The sequence below is a fragment of the Sander vitreus genome, chromosome 11, assembly GCF_031162955.1.
Source record: "Sander vitreus isolate 19-12246 chromosome 11, sanVit1, whole genome shotgun sequence".
In the NCBI taxonomy this organism is placed as follows: domain Eukaryota; kingdom Metazoa; phylum Chordata; class Actinopteri; order Perciformes; family Percidae; genus Sander; species Sander vitreus.
Window position 1 is genome coordinate 16,514,844 of NC_135865.1, and position 19,798 is coordinate 16,534,641.

At 38.9% G+C, this 19,798-nt stretch overlaps 1 protein-coding gene across 7 annotated transcripts in view; it reads left to right on the plus strand.

Annotated features, from left to right (window-relative positions):
• The window catches only part of osbpl6 (oxysterol binding protein-like 6), a 40,076-nt gene that overhangs the window by 8,701 nt on the left and 11,577 nt on the right, over positions 1-19,798 (plus strand). For 2 of the 7 annotated variants that reach the window (XM_078261931.1, XM_078261937.1), the window contains exons 3-11: positions 9,429-9,551; positions 9,871-9,924; positions 10,912-11,025; positions 11,119-11,289; positions 13,976-14,117; positions 14,293-14,396; positions 14,909-15,001; positions 16,434-16,602; positions 17,720-17,850. In XM_078261931.1, the coding sequence (XP_078118057.1) occupies positions 9,429-9,551; positions 9,871-9,924; positions 10,912-11,025; positions 11,119-11,289; positions 13,976-14,117; positions 14,293-14,396; positions 14,909-15,001; positions 16,434-16,602; positions 17,720-17,850 (1,101 nt within the window). Of the gene's footprint in view, positions 1-9,428; positions 9,552-9,870; positions 9,925-10,911; positions 11,026-11,118; positions 11,290-13,972; positions 14,118-14,292; positions 14,397-14,908; positions 15,002-16,433; positions 16,603-17,719; positions 17,851-19,798 lie in introns of all 7 variants that reach the window. The other 5 variants (XM_078261936.1, XM_078261930.1, XM_078261932.1 and 2 more) reach the window with 4 other exon arrangements.

The following is a 19,798-nucleotide window of genomic DNA, read 5'->3' on the forward strand; positions in this document are numbered from 1 at the left end:
TCTCGTTTAATCCGTACAGTGTCTTTTCTGTTTGTGTTTAAGAGTCAGAAGATTCCTTTGACTAATTGATAAGTTAAATCTGTCAAATTGTTTCTCAATTTCCCCTCTGCAGATGAATTCAGGCATACAGAACAATCTCCTGTGATACTGACTAATGATTAATAGTTAATTCCCTGTTTAAAGTCCATTAGAAAAAATGCTAATTGACTACAAGGCTACAAAGTTTTGTGACTATTCAGCTAAAATATGGCAGCCCTAATTCCCTGGTTAGTAAGTGAAAACCATCCATTGTAAACAATGAGATACACTCTTATTTCACAGTTTATAGGACAAGTGCTTAAACTTAACCCGTGCAGTAAACCATCTGAAGCCCACAGCCATCCTTACCTCACTGAGCTGCTGTGTCACTGTGGCCGTGCAGAAACCGGACACCGAAACTGGAATCTCTTACATCACAGCTTTTCCGTCGGCATTGAGTGATGAATATTTCATGAGGGACATGCGGAGGCTTGGTGCTCCACTGAACATGTGGTACGCATTGGCATGCTGTGTGGGAGCCCAGCTTGTGTCCGCGGGAGATGGGCTTTCTGAGAGAAAAGGGAGTTGGTTTGAGCAATGGGGCCTGTTAGAAGCGCACAGTCGAAGGCCTGCTTCTTGATGAGGCAGACAGTTAACCCTTATGTTCATTGTTCTTTCATACCACTACTTTCTTTTGATAACAAGGCCTTCATGGGTGAAAGGGTTCAGCATGTCATTTCCCAGACGCTCCATAATCTGAAAGCCAGCTTATCCAAACCTATGAGCAAGGTTATCTACAAGCACTTCTATTTTTTTATTCATCTCTTTTTGAAAAAATTGTTTAATGAAGTCAGGTACTATCCAAAGAGGCAGCCGCTAAGATAGCAGTTACTGTAAGTAGATTCCCTTCAATTTTGCACCACCTGCTTGATCAGGGCCTCAAGATAGTAAGCGACGCATTAAAGGAATCAGCAGCACATCATGAATTTAATTGGGAATTAGTTCTTGATTGTTGCAGCTGTTTTGTGTTATGATGTAGCAGTGTTCGCTAAGTGATGCAGCGATGTACCTGTGGGCGATTCAGACATTTGATGTATCGACTACAGAGCCAGGTTCATCGTTCAGAAACACAGTTACAAATCCTCTTGTATTCAACTCAGCTGTCTCACGGTTTTAGGCCACATTAATTAAAAATGTACAAGGAAATAAAGAACATATGTCTCCTGCATATTTCTAAGTACATTTCAAGAGACACTGACTTTAAAGTCACAGCAAAATGGAAGTAAAGTGTCTAACCTCGATAATGTGACATACTTCCTCATGAAACTGAGTATGGGTAGAAGGGTTTAGTTGGGATTCTTTTGATTTGATTAGATTGCTTGAAAGTTGGTGTAGGTTGATGAGTGCAGTGTGCTACGAAGCTGTAGAGGACTGTTGCCCTCTACCCACACCTGCCTCACCCATCTTAGATCAGGACAAGATTCAAGAAACAAGTTTCAATTGTTATCCCTACATGTTGGTGAAAGATGGAAGAGTTCAAGTAAAGGTTATGTCTACCTTTGCAACCGAAATGAAAAGCTAACAATAGTAGATTATTATTATTATTATTATCGCTTCAGGTTTTAATTTTTCACGTCCATGTGATGTAGGCTTAAAAGGTAAACATATCTTACCACAAAGTTAATTTAGTAGCTGTTCTGGAGCTTTCAGTCATATTACATGATTTTCGTGACAACTGAAGCTCTATAACAGCCACTAAATGGACCTTGTTGTGAGACTGAACTACTGTCCTCAAGGTCAAGTATCGACTTTTATAAGTTTTTGTTATTTTACAGTTGCGAGGACGTCTCCAGAAAAGTTTATTGACATGCGATGGTAACCTGCACATTCTTTGTTTTTTAACTTTAATGATGTTTTCCTGCATCACTGTCTGCTTAGTGTGTCCTGAGAAGGGAGTTTTTAACGATATTGTGTCAGTGGAGCGATGTAGAGAATGTACAGTAAAGTACATCTTTCCCAGGGACATCCTGAGGAAGCACAGTAGATGCTGAGAAAAGACCTTAGCTAGCTTGGCTGGGCATCAGTTTTTGAGGAAAAATGAAAGCGGGACATTTTGTTGAGGGAAAGCCTTAATGAGATCCAGCCCCCATTTTCTAATCAATACATGTCGCTTTCCCCTCTGCTGACGACTACTGTTCACTCTGGAGACCCTCATGAGAGCAATTAAAGGCATCACCTGCAGTAAGCACAGACTCTCTCTCTCAGACACACACTTACAGTTTGTGGATCGAGACATTTCACATTGATTCAGGATGTCGCTGCAACTATCTATTTTTTATCTCTTGCTGCTTGTCATTTCCTGGTTAGATAAGATGTTTTTGGCTTGGAGATAGTAGGAGGAATAGATGGAATCACACACAGTTTTTCAACTAATGTTTAAGAAAGGTCCCTTTTAATATTAGAGAATGGAGGAATCCATGGTGATCAGTTGCTCTAAGTGTAGTGGCTTTTCATGGTAATGACCAGAACATACTGATGTTACTGTAGATGAAAGAATGATAGAGCACTTGCACTGCAACTGCATAAAACAGTATCTTCCCTCTCCTGTACAGAGGGATTTCTTTCTTTATTCTATTGCCAGGTTATCACAATGTCTAATGTGCTGGTTTGACATGACATTGGACAAAAATTCAACCCAATGTCCTAAAGCTAGTGAGTGGACCTTGACCACTAAACCGTATGGTATGAGCTGTTTTTTATGAGTCTAGGACAGAAAGTGCAGTTTAGAAATCCTTCTCCCTGCCAGTGTGCAGTCTGTTTTAAAAATAAAATACATTGTGTTCAATGGGGAAAAAAGTTGTTGTTTTTTACCCAGACATTTAAAAAACAAAAACAAAAAAAAAACATTTATAGCTGTAATTGCAATACCATAATACCGTGAAACTGTGATTTTTTTTTTCTGAAGGTTATCATACCGTCAGAATCTCATACCGGCCCTAATATACAGTTTCCAAGGTCTAGAATGACCTTTGGTGTTTCAGTAAATGACTCAACACATTTAGAGTTCCCCTCCTCATCCTCAGTTATCCAAAGCTGTTTTTATTGAATCATCTCAGTATCTCTCCTGTAAGTCAGCAGTTCACACATGTGGACTGTAGGTGTGTAACTAGGGTTGGATACCGAGACCCAGTACTAATACGGCACCGGTGCCTTAACGACGGGTATCTACCGGACTGAATAGCAACGTGGATTTCGGTGCCTCATTCCGGTGCCACTGATATGCCTGTGCTGCTCTCTGATGCTCCGAAAACGACGTTAGCGGCAACAGTTCTGCATCGCTGTACGTGACGCTAGTTAACACTACACTCGACAGCAGCTAACATTAGCCTACAGTTAGCTAGCAGCTGTATTAAACATGGTTAAAATGCTGACAGCTAAACAGTGTAAAGTGTGACTGTATTTCCCTGTAGAGAATTCCAACAGCGCAACGTTAACAGTCTGCAGCTGCCGTTGTCGGAAAAACAACACACTTGAAACTAGTAGCTTCGCGGTGCATTCAAAGTTATTGTTAAATGCCCTTTTCCCGCCTGGTGGTTGTTTTTGTCATTCAACACCAATTTACTAGTAGAATACGTTATTGTTATAGTTATTACTATATTATTAAATTATTTCATTTTGACCATATGGCCTTAGCAATAAACAAGCCTTTCTTTAATGTCGCTGACTGTAGTTTAGTACCCTTTTTTTTTTTCTTTTTTTTTTTTTTTTTACTTTCTTAAAAAGTATCGGTTCAGGCACCGTTTTAAAAGTACCGCTTTAGCACCAGTATCGGAAAAAACCCAAACAATACCCAACCCTATGTGTAACTGAATCTGTGGGGTTTACACAGAGCATGAGACTGTGCTTATACGCAGTCTCTCAGGGTGTTAGCTTCTCATCCATGGGGCAGCCCACCCTCCTACTCTAAGCTTTACTGCTGAGCCAGCCAGACACTGCAGTTAAATCCATCCTCAGAACAATTCCTCTGTGGTTATTAGTTGCTGAAATATCAGTGTCAAGTGGTGATTGTGGAAGACAAGGTGGGAACAAATTACAGTTATTCTATCTAGGAGTAGAGTATATTCCTACACAAGTACAACAGGAGACCACATACGGTACATTACAATTTAAATTATTTTGTAGAGCACACACAGTTACATAGTGATAAGGCTAGTTGTAAAATAGATTTTAGCTTGAAAAAACACACACACATACAGTGAAAAGACTTGAAATGTCTTAACCTTTAAGATTGAATGGTCATCTAAAGTGTTAAGAGATTATTTAGAGATTTATCAATTTAAACACTCACAGAAGAGCTCCACCTCTCCACTACCTTCACCTGCTGTCACTCACCCCACCTACCCATCATCCACCTTCATAATCAGGTTATCTCATTTAGATCAAGTTCTCATTTGCAAGAGAGACCTTAGTACAAGAAAAACAAACATAGCCAGACACAACAATAGCGCATACAACACCAGAGACAATCACATATGTCACTAAATAGATTGATACAAATTAATAGTTTAAAATTGACCAGTGGGATGAGACATTCAAGTTTTAAAATCGTTTGTAATTAATTCCAATTGTAAAGTGTAGTAGGGGTAACAAGAGTCAAACAGTCCTGAAATACTGAGGCAGCCTAAACTGTACATACTTCCAAAAACAAGCTGTTGTTTTCCTGAGACAACAAGATGACATTAACATAAGAACACAAGCCTGTTATCCTGAGATAACCAGATCCTTAAAGGGGCCGTACTGGACATTTAGATAATTAATATAGCAGCATAAAAGATATAAAGATATAGTAGAGTAATGGCGTCCTGAGCAGAGAATGTAGTCACACTCCCTCTGTGTGTGTTGTAGTCCGAGCTTCTCTGTTCTTTGTTTTGATAGCCGGTCCGGTCGCACATGTTAGTCTACATGTTAGTGCATGTGGCCATAAAAAAACTTATTAGGTATTTTACATATTGGGGAATGGTCTGTGAGATCTGCATGGAGGCAATTCCAGCCTGCTGTTTTTTTCTGTACAGTCCCTTTAATTTGTCATCTTAAGATAACAACATACAGTATAATAAAAATGATTGCAGTTACTCCCATGAAAAATTAAACAATTTGTCTGTTTTATTATTTTGTGCCTCTCTTGTTATTACATCATTATGTTTATTGCACTCTGAGTACACACTACGGTAAGGTAGGAAATTGAACTGAAATAATTGGAGAATATTTTTTATTTAAATTTGATTGTGTTGTGTTTAGCACTTAAGAAAAGTTAGTCATACAGTATTTCAGCAGTCAGCAATAGTGGAGACCGTTACTCTACACGTAGATTAGTGTCTGCGGGAGAAGCAGATGTGTGAGAGAAACTTCACTTCATCAGAACTGGGCTGTTGTACTGATATTTATAGTGCTGATTTAGCCTAAGGTGTCCCCAAGGAGTGTTTGTCCTTTCTCCTGCTCAGGGAGACCTTAACTGTAATAGTTTGATTCATTGCAGCATTAAAAGGTCTACTGTGCTACAGTGTCACTGCAGGTGGTGGATACCAGAAGACTGACACAGGATTGATTTAGTTAATGATTGGTATTATAAAAGTAATTTTACTGTTTTCCGTTCATCTACCCTAACATTGTCATTCAACTGATATTAGTCTTTTTCAAGGGAGACACGGAAAAGAAACAAACAAAGGCAAAAAGCATAATCAAGTCAAAGTTATACAGTATCAAACGAACAAGCTCATGGAGCAAACCTGTTAAAATCTTGACATAGAAAAGCAGACATCCTCTAACTGAGTCTGCCACAAGATCCTTCATTGAAGGGGTAAACTTACAAAGAGGGACAGGCTCATTCAGCTTTAAATTATTCTGCAGTGAGATCAATGAATGTGAGCAGAGTATAGGAAATCACTTTGGCTTAATTCAGTTCTGTTTCCAGGGTCAAATAACAAAAGCAACTGTAGCAGTAATTTCCATATAAACTGATAGTTGGCATATACTTTGGTATTTACGTGGAGCCAGAGGTTGAGTGGACTGTTCCTCATGAGGAATCTGTTGATTTATATTGTTTAATGGTTCGAATCTTAAAACGATGCCCAGGATAGTGCATTGAATTGCAATATCTGCAGCACAAGCTATTCTTTATTTAGTGTAGTATTGATTTATCAATTTAGAGCCAGTTGAAAGTCTGTTTGTAATGCCACAGATAACACACAGGAAGTTTGTCTGAAGGGTTTTCACAGACTGCTTCTTGTTATTGCCTAAAAAGGGAGAGTGCTCGTCATGTGTAAGGCTGTTATGGTCTAAATACAGAAGCATTGATGTATCATTCATCATATCATCATTTCACATTATACAGTTGAGCCGTCAACTGATAATGACCTAATCGTAATGAGTAGATTGCTACCTTTTACGATATGATTGCTTTGAATGGTGATGTACATTTTGCTTCTGAAGCTGAGCTCCTCCACTTCCTCAGTTGCACAGGGCCACTGAAGGGAGGGGCTGTCGTCACAGAAACATGACCTCATTATGAAACAGATCTGTTCGCCTGGTCATTAGATTAAACAAGCTGTTGTCTCCTTTTGTTAAATGTCTTGCAAGCCAAGGTCGGGTGTCGCAACTCACAACCAACGAGCTGTCTCGAAGGTCGCAACATCACACTGAGCAGTAATGTTATTTGGTTTTCCGGAAATGCTTATGCATGTTAAATTAAAGCCTGATTCAAGTAAGAAATAAAAAGTTTGACCTACTTCACCAATATTACATTTAGATGCATTCCACTTTATTAATATCTTACCTAATCTGATGAATAGCTGCCCAAAAATAGATGACTTCATGTCACATTGAGATATTGCTACAGAGAATACACAATGTTATTGCAGTTGTGGACCATATTGCAGAAAGAGTATTAGCATTAGGACTTCAGCAATGCTGGAGTCCCATCAGAGCCCACTGAAATGGCCCACTAGGCTTGGATTGTGTGTGTGTGTGTGTTTGTGTGTGTGTGTGTGTGTGTGTGTGTGTGTGTGTGTGTGTGTGTGTGTGAAATCATCTTTAAAATATAACCATCTGAAAGTAGCATGAGGAAACGATGCCAGTGGAACTTCAGTTTTACTTTCCGTTTTAACATCGTTGCCTCACTGAACAGCGTGGACTGATCAGAGCAGACAGCTGTTGGCGATCAGAGAAGAAATAAACAGTAAAGTTGTCAGGTTATAGTAAATGTACCGTGTAAGTTTTCGTTTGTCCATTAATACATGCTGCTGCTCCTCAAAACCAACATTTGAGGTTGTGGTTCATAATTGTCATGTGTTGCCTATGTCTGGTCTGTTTAAGTAACATTAATTACACAATGTCATATGATATGCTACTTCAGTACACTTTAAGAACAAATATGACTGGGCCACTACAGATAAACATGTAATATCCCAAAAGAAATCACATTGTCGACACTACCACTGACTGTAGCAGTTTGGCCACAATGTATTGTCAAGCACATTGACCATACGCAGTCCAGCCATATACTGGGTTTCAACCTCATCCTGTTTCTTGACTCTTGATGCTCCATTAATATCACAGTTGCTTTATCCAGCTACATGTTAAACACACAGCTAAATACAGTTACAGGCCTGTTCCTTAGGGCTTGTTTTAAGCCACTGAAAATAAAATTCTCTATTACATTAAATATTAATGATCAAATAAGCAATAGTCATAGTTAAAGTTTGGTGGGGAAACATCCTGAATTGTTCTTTTAAAAAAGAAGACGAATGTAACACTCCAAATCAGCTAATGCTTCATCAGCACTGTGTTTTCATTAAATTAAATTTTCACTAAAATGTTGCTAAGTACATGACATCACCTTTTTCTAATTGAGTCCTTCCCAATCAAAGCCATTAACAATAGTAGTATAACTACAATGTAGTTGCACACAGCTATAAGGACATGTTTAAGTATTTATTAATGAAAGATATTTGTCAACAATTAAAACTTCTATAAAGTAAATTTTGTCATTCATTATCTGTACACATGCCTCCGCTTATGGGTGCCCACAGGAGGAGTTGTAGTTGTTGATAAATACATTAATGAAGACTAATGTCTGCTTAACACTACATTACAGTGTGTTATAAACCATTTATTAAATGTTAATATAGGGTAAACATACCCATTAAGCCCACCAAAATCTGAGTTCAGTTATTTTTCATACATACTGACATAGTTTATTAACATAATCATGTGTTAAAATGTAAGATTAATCTCTCATTTGAAAATAAATTAATTTATTTGTGTATATTTTATCATATAAAATAAAGATATTTTATGAATAAAGTCAAAAGTCTGGCATGACGTGTTCCAAATAAGCCCACAACAAAAATGATTGACAAAATATAAGAAATTATTATTTTAAAGTTAGTGAAAACACCAAATATTTAAATAAATTGCTTTAGCCAATTTGTCACTTGAACCAATAACAACCATCATCAAACCACAAACATGACTTGAAGAGCAGATTGTGAACAAGAGATAAGACTACAATTATTATTCTGATAAACTACATTCATAGGTTTTTTTTTTTTTTTTAAATATTGATAATATAACAATTTTTAAAGTAGTAAAAACACTGACACTGAAACAGTCATTAACCTGTCTTACATTAACATTTACTTTACATTATATTAAGTATTTAAAAAAAAAGTTTGTTGGCATGCTTCATCACCTGCACTAATAACGTTTTAACATCAGATATCAAACATGACTTGCAAAACAGCTCATAAAGAAGAGGCTAGCCTACTTTCATTGCTTTTAGCTTTTTGTACAGCATTTCGATTTCTTGGTGGTTTGTCAGGTGAAAAGGGCCAGCACCCTGCAGGTTAGCCCGGCAAAGGATGAACCTCACATGCCTCGATGATTTTAGGACAACTGCTGTAATTCTTCCTAGATGTAGATGAGATACGTACAGGGAAGGTAAGCATATCGGTTAAATATGTTTGGACTTTCACACAAAATAACTTGTGAAAGACGCTGAATGGATCGTGTCAGGCCAGTACAGCAGGATGGTGATGGTTTCACTTTGATTTACAGACCCACTTGCAGCAGGAAGAGCATAGTCAGGAGAAAGCTAACGGAGTGGAAATGCTGAGAGAGCAGGAGGAATTTGAATGGAGCAGTATTTCTTTAAATGTGTGGTGCAGGGGGAGAAGAATAAAGCAGTGTTAAGTGTATTCCTGTGGTTTTCCTCTGCTGTCTAGCTAGACTATGGGCATGACAGGAGCATCTTTGCGTTTTATTACAGCAAGTGTATCTCCTGTTTTCTTCTTATTCTAGAGGAGCAAGTTGATCAGTTCTGACACCGTGTTGTTTTTTTATTCCTCTCCTAGGAGGCAGACAGCTGGGAGATCATTGAGGGGCTGAAAATTGGCCAAAGCAACGTCCAGAGGCCCGATAAACATGAGGGTTTTATGTTGAAGAAGCGGAAATGGCCCCTGAAAGGCTGGCACAAGGTAAGATCCACAGGCAAAGCAAAACACAGAAGCTTTGGTTGGTGGATAAACACAAGTGATATTTCCTTTAAACCACCTTCAGCATCATCCTAACTGTTTTCTTAAAACACTTGAATAACAGTGGAAACCAGTCCCTGTTGTCAGCATATTTAAAATCACAACCCCAGAGAACACACAGGGCCTACAGATAATTATCAGAGAATAAATGGTAGACGACTTTTGTATTGAAGCCATAATATAAACAATGTGATATGTTTTCAATGTCTGCCCTTCCTGTTCTTTAACCAGCACATTATTTGTATGCTTATATTCTCTGCAGCGTTTTTTTGTTCTGGACAACGGTATCCTGAAGTATTCCAAGTCCCCCATTGATGTAAGTAACCCTGACTATAACCCGCAGGCTGAAAAAACAGGGCAGCCTGGCCTGACATCAGCTTGGCTTGGCAATGAGTCAGCAGAAACATTTGCAACACGGGTCAAGATGTTCAATGTATTTTCAGCTTTTTTTTTTTTTTTTACTTTTCACCTGGTTCATTTCCACCTGGGGATCTTTGTTGCAAGTTTTATGTTAAGGTAACAAATATTCGTAGTATATAAATTGTAAATCCTAGAGGGGAGGTTTTACTATAAGCTTACATTTCACAATCCATGTTTGTTGTTATATACTTTTGTTTTTATCACATCCTTTGTGCTGATAAACGAAAGCCATACCTCCCTCTTTCTCCCCTTGTTTCCTGTCTGCCCTCTCTACTGTCAACTATCCAATAAAGGGGAAAATGCCCCAAAAAAGAATAATCCTAAAGCCCAAAGACACATCTTCACATGTCAACCAATAGTCCAACCCAGTCCCAAACATGTTAATTTACTATCATATAAGGCAAAACAAAGCAGCAAGTCTTTACACTTCAGTTGTCAGAATCAGCAGATGATGTCATTTCTGCTTAATTAGCATCACACCAATTTGTAATCTTACTTGTGTGTTTATTTTCATCCTACATTTGGATCTCTGTTTTTTTTTGTTCTTTAAATTTCTTTTGTAGATTAATCAATCACCTCATCTTTTTAGCTCTGTCTGTTTGGCTTAACACATTTGACCTGATAAAGGTCTGCAGACTGACACCATGGTGGACTTAATGGTGTGAAAGAAATTTGTTGTAAATGTAATTAGGGTTAAAACGAAGAAAATAAAATGTTGTGCACAAAAAATACAAATGATTTGACTAACTGTAAACCTTGACACACACACACACACACACACACACACACACACTATATATATATATATATATATATATAGTATATATATATATATATATATATATATATATATATATATATATATATATATCACTTGCCTTAGATCCAGAAAGGCAAACTTCATGGCAGCATCGACGTCGGCCTCTCAGTCATGTCCATCAAGAAGAGAGCCCGTCGCATCGACCTGGACACTGAGGAGCATATCTATCACCTGAAGGTAACACTGATGGGACAAGTCAATATTGTCATTTCAACGTCAATAAACAGGAAGTCAGTGGACGACAGAGGTGAACGCTGGTTTCCTCTTTAGGTCAAATCTCAAGACATCTTTGATGCCTGGGTGTCCAAGTTGCGTCATCACCGGCTTTACCGACAGAATGAGATTGTGCGATCTCCCCGGGAGGCCACCATGCGAACCTTTCCTCCCCCAACTGCCGTGGAGTCCCCCCAACCTGCCTCGAGTGTGGTACGTGAAGCCAAGGTGAGCCCTCCCACCAATTTTTTTTTTTTAAACAATGTGTTTATTGAGTTTCATTTTAACCAAGACATACATAAATGTAGACAAACCCTGAAAAACAATAGAAGCAAAAACCAAACTACAGACAGCAATCACAGCAACAGAGTAAAAATAAAAATACAAATGTATTAAAAAAAAAAACACCTTATATAAAAGAATTACCTTTCACCGTGGTCTGAAAATACTAAATTACTCAGAATTCCCCTCATTTGCCAGAATATCACCCAGATCATTTTGTTCAACAAAGTTCAAAAATGGTCCCCAAACCTGTTTGAAAGTATCTTGTCTATCCTTAACCACATACGTTATTCTTTCCATTGTTAGGCAAGAAGACATTTCTCTAAGCCACCGACCAATACTAGGCCTGTTCACATCCTTCCAAGCAAGAGAAATCAACCGTTTGGCTTGCAGTAAACACATATCTATAAGTACTTTTATCTCTTTTTTTTAAGTTCAGAACAGATGGATACAACCCCAGGATAAATACTTTGGGGTGGAGAGGCAGCCTAACAGACACTATTTGAAATATAATTTGTGCTACCAGAAGTCTTTAATTTCATTACAGTTCCACAAACAATGAAACAGAGTCCCTTTGGAGTGATTGCACTTGTAGCATAGATGCCCTCCCACCAATTAATTGATTATTTTCTCCATAAATCGTAATCCTCTGGTTTATAGAATGTAAGAAAATAGTGAAGTCTGAGAAGGGAGCAATTACTTATTCAAGAAGGGTATGTCATGGGGAATGAGAAATCGCCTAGTTCTGTTTTGATTGGAAACTGGGATAGTGTACCAAAATATTATCCAGAAGAGAGGAAGTAAATCTCACTCCGCTTTCACAGTAACGACAGGAAGACTTAATGGTCAGACAACACTGTGTCTCTCTGCCGGATCATCCCCCTGATAACTTTGTAGTGTGTAATGCTGTCCTTTTTATTACCCCAATTTAACAGTTACATTATTATACAAATACTGTAATCAGTCGGTTTTAATTTAATACAAAACTTGAAAGTTCTTCACAGTTTACATGTATGGAAGCCACTGTTTTACTAAATGTAATCTTAACACTTGTAACAATAGACTTAATCTGTTCCCTGTATTATATGGCTATTTGCTACACTAATGGCATTTCAATCAGGAGAGACTTCACTTAGAGTGAAATAAGTTTAATGAACATGGTGCATAATAGGTTGATATGCTAGTCTTTGACGATTAGACTCCATTATAGATACTATAGAGGCCTTTGATATATAGGAATATTCCCCCGATGGAGTCTAGACACTGGTGGAGGAGATGAAGGGATGATGTGAAGAGGGGCTTCTGATGGAGAAAACCTAGGTGCTGGGAATGATTAAAACTGGAGGTGAATGGGGTGGAGGAGGGTTGCATCAGTTTTGCCTGAAATGACAACTGACAGCAGCAGAGAGGAGAACAGATTTAAAGTTTGAATGCAACAACACGATAGCTCACCGATATTGTGGCAAAATCTGGTTGGTTTAACTGAAAGAGTAAACGCCCACATTCAGCTGATTAGAAATGTGAAGCATGGAAGTCTTCCTGAATGAACTTACGCTGAGCTTCAGTTAATGTGTAGACAGACATCTGCCCAATGCAGTTACCCTGATTGGACAGGTAATTGTATACAGATCATTAGGATAATAAAACGGGTTGTTTGTCCAGACTGTCCAGACTCAGTTTAGTGTGAAATAAACCCTGGTTCTTGTTGATGTGTCTGAACTGTGTGTAAATGTGAGGTTGCAGCCAGAGCAGGTTCTCCTGGGAGTGTGGCTCTGTGTCTCATGCAGGCCATTAGAGGTGATCAGTAGGATCTGGATTCAGATCAACGGGCTGCAGTCTGATGAGCTCTCCCAGACGAACAGCTTAAATAAGAGACTAGAATTCTATAGTCAGAATGAACTGCTACATTAAAGAGCTTTCAAGGTCTCTTCCTCAGAATGGCAGCATTTGTACACGCATGCTCCTTAAAGCTGATACTACAGCACGTTATTCTTAATTTTTTAATCAACCTGCTGTGTTTATTAATAAGTTAGTTGTTTTTTTTTTACATTTCTTTTAAAATTTTAAAGACCACATTTTCACAGTTACACATTACCTGAGAGCCACAGAGATCAACCAGTTCCACACTGTTGGCTCCTGAACAGATTCACTGCAGCTGTTCCAGGAGGGTCAAGTGACTTGTTCAAGGGCCCAGAAGATTCATACAGAATGGTAGAAGGGACCCATTTAAATACCAGTGATGTTTTTGAATCCAGAATAGTCCTGAAACGATCAGTCAGTTGACTGAATCTGAAATTACAACAGGTTTGATTAAGGCATTTATTAAGAAAAATAAAATATTTGCTGCTTCCATCTTCTCAAATGTGAGGATTTGTTCTCAATCGGACAAATCAAGGAATTCAGAGACATTCATTTAAGGGATTGTGATGGATATTTTTCACTAGTTTCTGGCATCTCTTAGACCAGAGGTTTTTAAACTCCAGAATCCAGAAAATGCCCTTTTTCACAATGTCACTGCCACTATACTATGATCAAAACCAGCTGAACCACTCCTAACACAGTGCAGTAAACTCTGACATTACAGACAAAACCACCACATCTCTGTGTCTGTTCCCATATCACCCTTCAGCAGGTCACGCCAAGCAGCTTGCCGTGGCAGCCGGTGGCCCCCAGTAGCAACAGCAACAGCAGCCTGCCTGCTTCCTACAGTAACGGCCAGAGCAAGGTGGTTGCTTGGCTGCAGGAATCAGAGGAGATGGACAAGTGCGCAGAGGGTGAGTGCAATTTTCTTCCTCATGCTGGGAACAAATCAGATTTTATAAAGAAGTAGATTAAATCATGCCTCAGGCCTTACAGTAAATCTTCTGAACCCTGAGAGGAGGATTGATGACCATTTCATGACACATAACACTGAATGTGTGTGCTCGTGGGTGTGAATTTTATTTTCAGAGCTCGCACGATGCCAGTCCAACCTGACTGAGCTGAGCCGGCTACTGCAGAGTTTGGAGATTCTACAAAGGACACAGTCAGCGCCCAATTTCATAGATATGCAGGTAAACAAAGATGCACAGCCATGCATGCACACACAGCAACATACACACACACACACACACACACACACACACACACACACACACACACACACACACACACACACACACACACACAGATACAGAAAGCAATTTAGTTAGTGTTTCATTTAGAGGTTTATATGTGTGAGTGTAATGATGGAGGTGTCAGTCTTTTAAAACCTCAGCAATCACCATCACTACCTGTCTAAACAGACAGGATTTAGCTGTGTTCACAGACCACCTGCCAGCTTCTCTAACTGATCAGTATTTATCAAATTTAAAGTTTTGGTATTATGGTTTTTGGCTGAAATTTTATTTTTTTAACAACACACGTTCCAGCTACCTCAGTGTTTTGTTTGCGACTCATTTGTGGGGATTTTGTCTTGTTTTTCCATTTCACTGCAATAAATGTGATTGTTAGCTTTTGCTTCATTTGTGATGTGTTTGTCCTATTAACCACACTTTGAAAATTTTGATCCACGTGTGCCACAAAGACCAATTGTGTAGAAATGTCAAAGAAAGAAAAGCGCTTGAACAGAAGATGGAGAACAAAAAGTGTCGGCAAAGACGCAAAATTCCAGCTTCAGGTACCTCTTTTTTTATTTGTTTTTATTTTTGCTCTGCCAAATAAAGACACACACACACACACACACACACACACACACACACACACACACATATAAACTAAGTGACTCTTAAACACATTCAGGTATGCAGTCTCCTCCATTAAAAATGTTCCTGGGACTACCCTATTTTTTTAGGAGGGGAGACTGTTGACAGCACACATACACAACAGAGCATTTTCTGCCCTTTTCTTTTTTGTTCTTTAATCAGTCTGCACCACAACTGGCGCGCATTAATGTGGTGTTTTATTGCTTGAGTAACTATTTTTCCGTTTCTGCTAATTTTCCCTTATTTCGCCTAATACATTCATTTGTGCTTCCTGAAAAGGCTAAATGTGCTTTCATACACGGTTGCTTTTATTTTTAACCAACCACTTTTCTCTCATGAATAGATTTGCTATCACAGAATCTAAAAGCTCCTCAATAGTCTACCGTAGAGATTTCTAGATGTAGCATGTCAAAGAGAGCTGGACTTGCTGTCTCAAAAAACAAAAGTAATGCAGCTTCTGTCACATCTCCGGGACCAAACAACACATCCAGCTGCCTTCTGATTTAATCGTTCTTGATATCTAATGCCCTTCATGACTGAGAATCTTCATAAATTTGACATCAGAGAGAATATCAGCAGTAGGTGCAGAAGAATGAGGATGCAGTTATTTCCTTTAGAATAACCTGTATGACAGTAATGAGAAGAGCACGTCACTGTTCCTCATGTGTGACATTTTGGTGTGACATGTGAGACATGGTACCATTATACTGTACATTCAGAGTTCACTATGCCTTATCGCAGTGGTTCCCAACCTGGGGTCCGGGGACCCCTCAGGGGGGCGGCAAAGATCACAGGGGGTGCGCAAGTCTTTATCTGGTTTGAGGTTGAGGTAAAAAAATAAATATTTGCACATGTTAAACAAATTATGATAATACACTAGAATATATAATGTATACAAAAGTCTGTATAAAAACTATATATTTTTGTTCTTGCTTAAAATTGTAGGCAGGCTACTTAGTAGGCCAAACCTCCGGGACCTCTTAACCTGTGACCCTTGCTGTCATCAGGTCAGCTGCTAGCTGCTATCATCCTCGTTTTTCCTGCCGCCACAGCATCACTATTTTATGAATGAAACATAGCGGAGCAACGTAAAAGTGCTGATAACTCCTCTGTATCAAAAAAGAAAGTAAGGCTCTATCTCGAGAGTTACCTCAACTTCGGTTTCGGAGGGGGGGCTCAGCTTTTCTTAGACATAAGTAGGGGGGGCACCAAGGAAAAAAGGTTGGGAACCACTGCCTTATTGGACCAAACGTTTTGCTCTTCACAGTTGGTTCTGTCAGACACACAACACATTTTTGTGCCTCTTAGCTGACAGTGGTCCTCTCTGTGGTCGTCATCTCTCTCCAGGTCCCTCTGTCTGCCAGCCTGTCCCCTGTCCGCCTCCACTCATCCAACCCTAACCTGTGTGCCGAGCTGGTCGACTTTCAACCCCCCGTCTCCCGGCTGACAGACAGTGTAGAGTGTGCTAGTGACTACATTAAACTTCAGGAGGAATTCTGCACCATCGCCCAGAAAGGTAAGGCATGCAGCATGCATAGCTGCAGGGTTATTAGGCGAGATATGTCCCAATGTAAATCTTAAGGCATTATTATGGTTTGTTAAAACCTGGATCACATTTTCATACAGTAGTTTTGCCCATTGTTTCTATTATAAAAGTAATTGCTGAGATCTTAGAACAAGGCTAAATCGCTCAGTCAGTTAATCAAACTTTTTTAGTAGACAAAGTAAAGGTGAGCAGTAAAATTATGGAACAAACCCTATGGAACAAACTGTCCCTTGTGATCAAACGTCACAGTTTTAAGGCCGACTACCTAGTTCAACTTTGACCTACCGTACTTGCCATAGTTGTGTGCAAACAGTTTTTTGTGCAGTGTGGGATTATTTAGCAACATTACATATACACTCATCAGTTTTACCTCCAAGTGAAATGGTTTAGACAGTCTTGCAAAACTGCTCATTACCAACCTGTGATCATCTTACCACTTCTTTCTTCGTTGGTTAAAGTGATGTAATTTCCCAGATATCAGCAATTAACTTAGTAAATATAACACTATCTTAACCGAGACAAACTATGGCCAAAGCTAAAGTTGTAATAAACTGGGATTAAAATTGACTATAAACAATGTTGATGAAGATACCTAAGAGTAAAAGAAATCACTTGAAAAGTTGAAATTAATTTTGGTCACCAAGATTAACTCATGCGTCACTGGGTTAATTGAACATAACTGCTTATAATAATGATAATAATAAAAAATATATTTTATTTATTTAGGGCGCTTTTAGATACTCAAAGAGGCTTTGCAAATTAAATAAAAGAATCTAGAAAACTAAAACACAACAAAGGAGCAAGTAGCATAAGAGTTTTTTTTTAAATCAAGCATTAAAATCAGTTTTTGAGTTCTGTGTGAAGAAAAGAAATGCATGTTGTTTGAGAAAATGAGAAATAATAATAATTGATTACATTTTATGTAGAGCTTTGTCATAGACACTCAAAGCGCTTCGGGGGGGGGGGAATGTGAGAGTTTCACACAGTTTTGAGGATAATGTTTTTCATTTGAGGACTGTGACAAAGCAACTGAAAGAAACTGTGATTTTGAAGTGTACTAATTTCTGTTTGTCCTGTGTCTGTGCAGTCCACTCTCTGCTGAAGTCGGCCTTCAACACAGTGGCCATAGAGAAAGAAAAGATCAAACAGATTCTGTCTGACCAGGAGCACTCGGACCAATCAGCCCAGATCAACTCTCTCAGGAAGTCTCTGTCACAGGTAATGAGCTGTCTTCAACCAGTACCCATGATGCCTCTTTCGTTCTACTATTAGTTAGGGTTAGTTAATCTAAGCTGTTTGTTAGACATATTTGGCTACTTCACATTCTTAATGCTAAGTATGATGCAGTTTTAACATGTAATCACCCGGAGTGATCAGGACATTACCGGGGAAATTACTGCAATCATTTGAGCGATGTGTCTTTGGTGTCTTTAAGATCAAACAAACCCATTTTGTAGTTGTCATGTTGTATGATACGCTCACGATGACGGGCTGTCAGATGAAACACACAAGCTACAGTTTCTTCCAAGCCGTCACTGTCATCACAATTGAAACAGATGATGTGTGGAGATGAGAGCACAGGCAAGTGAGTAGAGAAAGTTCAATCATCTTTTCCTATATTAATTGGGGAGAGAGAAAAATGTACTGTGCAGTTCATTAACTCTGCTCCTTAGGGCTGTCTCTCTACCCTAGTGATTTAATTGGACTGTTCATTTTCTAACAGTCGACATCATTTCAGTGAAATGTTTCTGCTGCTTAATCTTCGCTTTGTTGCTAATTGGATGCTTGTGTGACAGTGTTGTAGGCTGGAGTTCAGGTTTTTAAGGCAAAGCTCTGCGGGAAGTTGATAATCAGGATTGATGGTTGTTACAGATAAGCTGCTGTTGTCAACTACTTTAACCTTTGAGGGGCATTACTGAGTTTATTTTGTATTTCTTGATGTTTTATTTCACATGTACACATTTACTTAAAGCGGCTGTAATCAATATTTTTATATAAAAAAAATGATGACTACTTGCATGTGAAAGGGGTGGTTTGTAGTGATGAACCCACAAATAATTATCACCTGATTCTGCAGTTCCCCTCAGCTCTACTGGGCTTTTTAGCATTTTTCAGCTCATTGTTCTGGTTTTAAGTCCTGCAACTGCTGTTTTGGTTCACTGTCACCGCTCTGATCAGCGATGAGTTTTGCGGACGCAGCAAGCAGCTGCAAAAAAAAAAACCCTCTAATAAACCAACTGCTTTGCACTAAACAGCAGCCAGACAAAGGTAACAGCTAGCTGGTGAACATAGTGGAGCATTTAGCAGCTAAAAAGCCCAATGTTTCAGAAACTAGTTGAGTGAGAACAAAAACAAAGCTAAAAGCAGAGAGAATATTCGTCACGTTTTAACATCTGTCAGCTCGTTGTTTTGGTTGCTTTTGTCAGCAGCAGACTGCTGTTTTCAGAAAACAAAAGCTCAGACGACCCCACTGTACGCTACCTGCCCACTGCCCTGCACCAAACAACAGACAAAGTTAGCAGCTGGATAATAAACATAGTGAAGGATTTAGCAACTAACCTTTCTTCAGGAGTAAATGGAGACAAAAACAGAGCTTACAGGAGACTGAATACTGGACTTACATTCATCAGGTGGACAGAAACACGACTCCAAAAGAAAAGTTGCTCCCCATCTGCAGGATGTGTACGCCATATCACAATTTCTGATATCCCCCAAGTGGCCACAAATGCTGTTTTTAAAGAATAGCAGGAGGTACCCTCTAAAAGATGACAGACAAAAACGTCTGTCCTCATTCTTGCAATAATGTATTTCAAAGTTTGGCTTTAGCAGTCTTAAGTAATTCAAATAAGTAGTATCTTCATCCTGGCACTAAGAAAACACTGTCCATGGAATTACAAAGAGGGAATTTCATACTAAAATGACCAAAACTTTAGAAGATACTCACTTGATACTCATTTGGCTAACCTAGACTAAGCCTCATATTCGCTGCAGGTTACCTGAAAGTAATGTGACTTTTCACCCCCATCTTTACAGTGTAGTTGCCTTAGTAAGGGATTGCTTCATTGCCTGTATGGAGAGGAGAAATGAAACTAATCATGTGAGAGTATTAGGATAGCTTTAAGAAGACAAAGAAGATTTTTTTTCAAAGTATCTACATCCAGTGCAT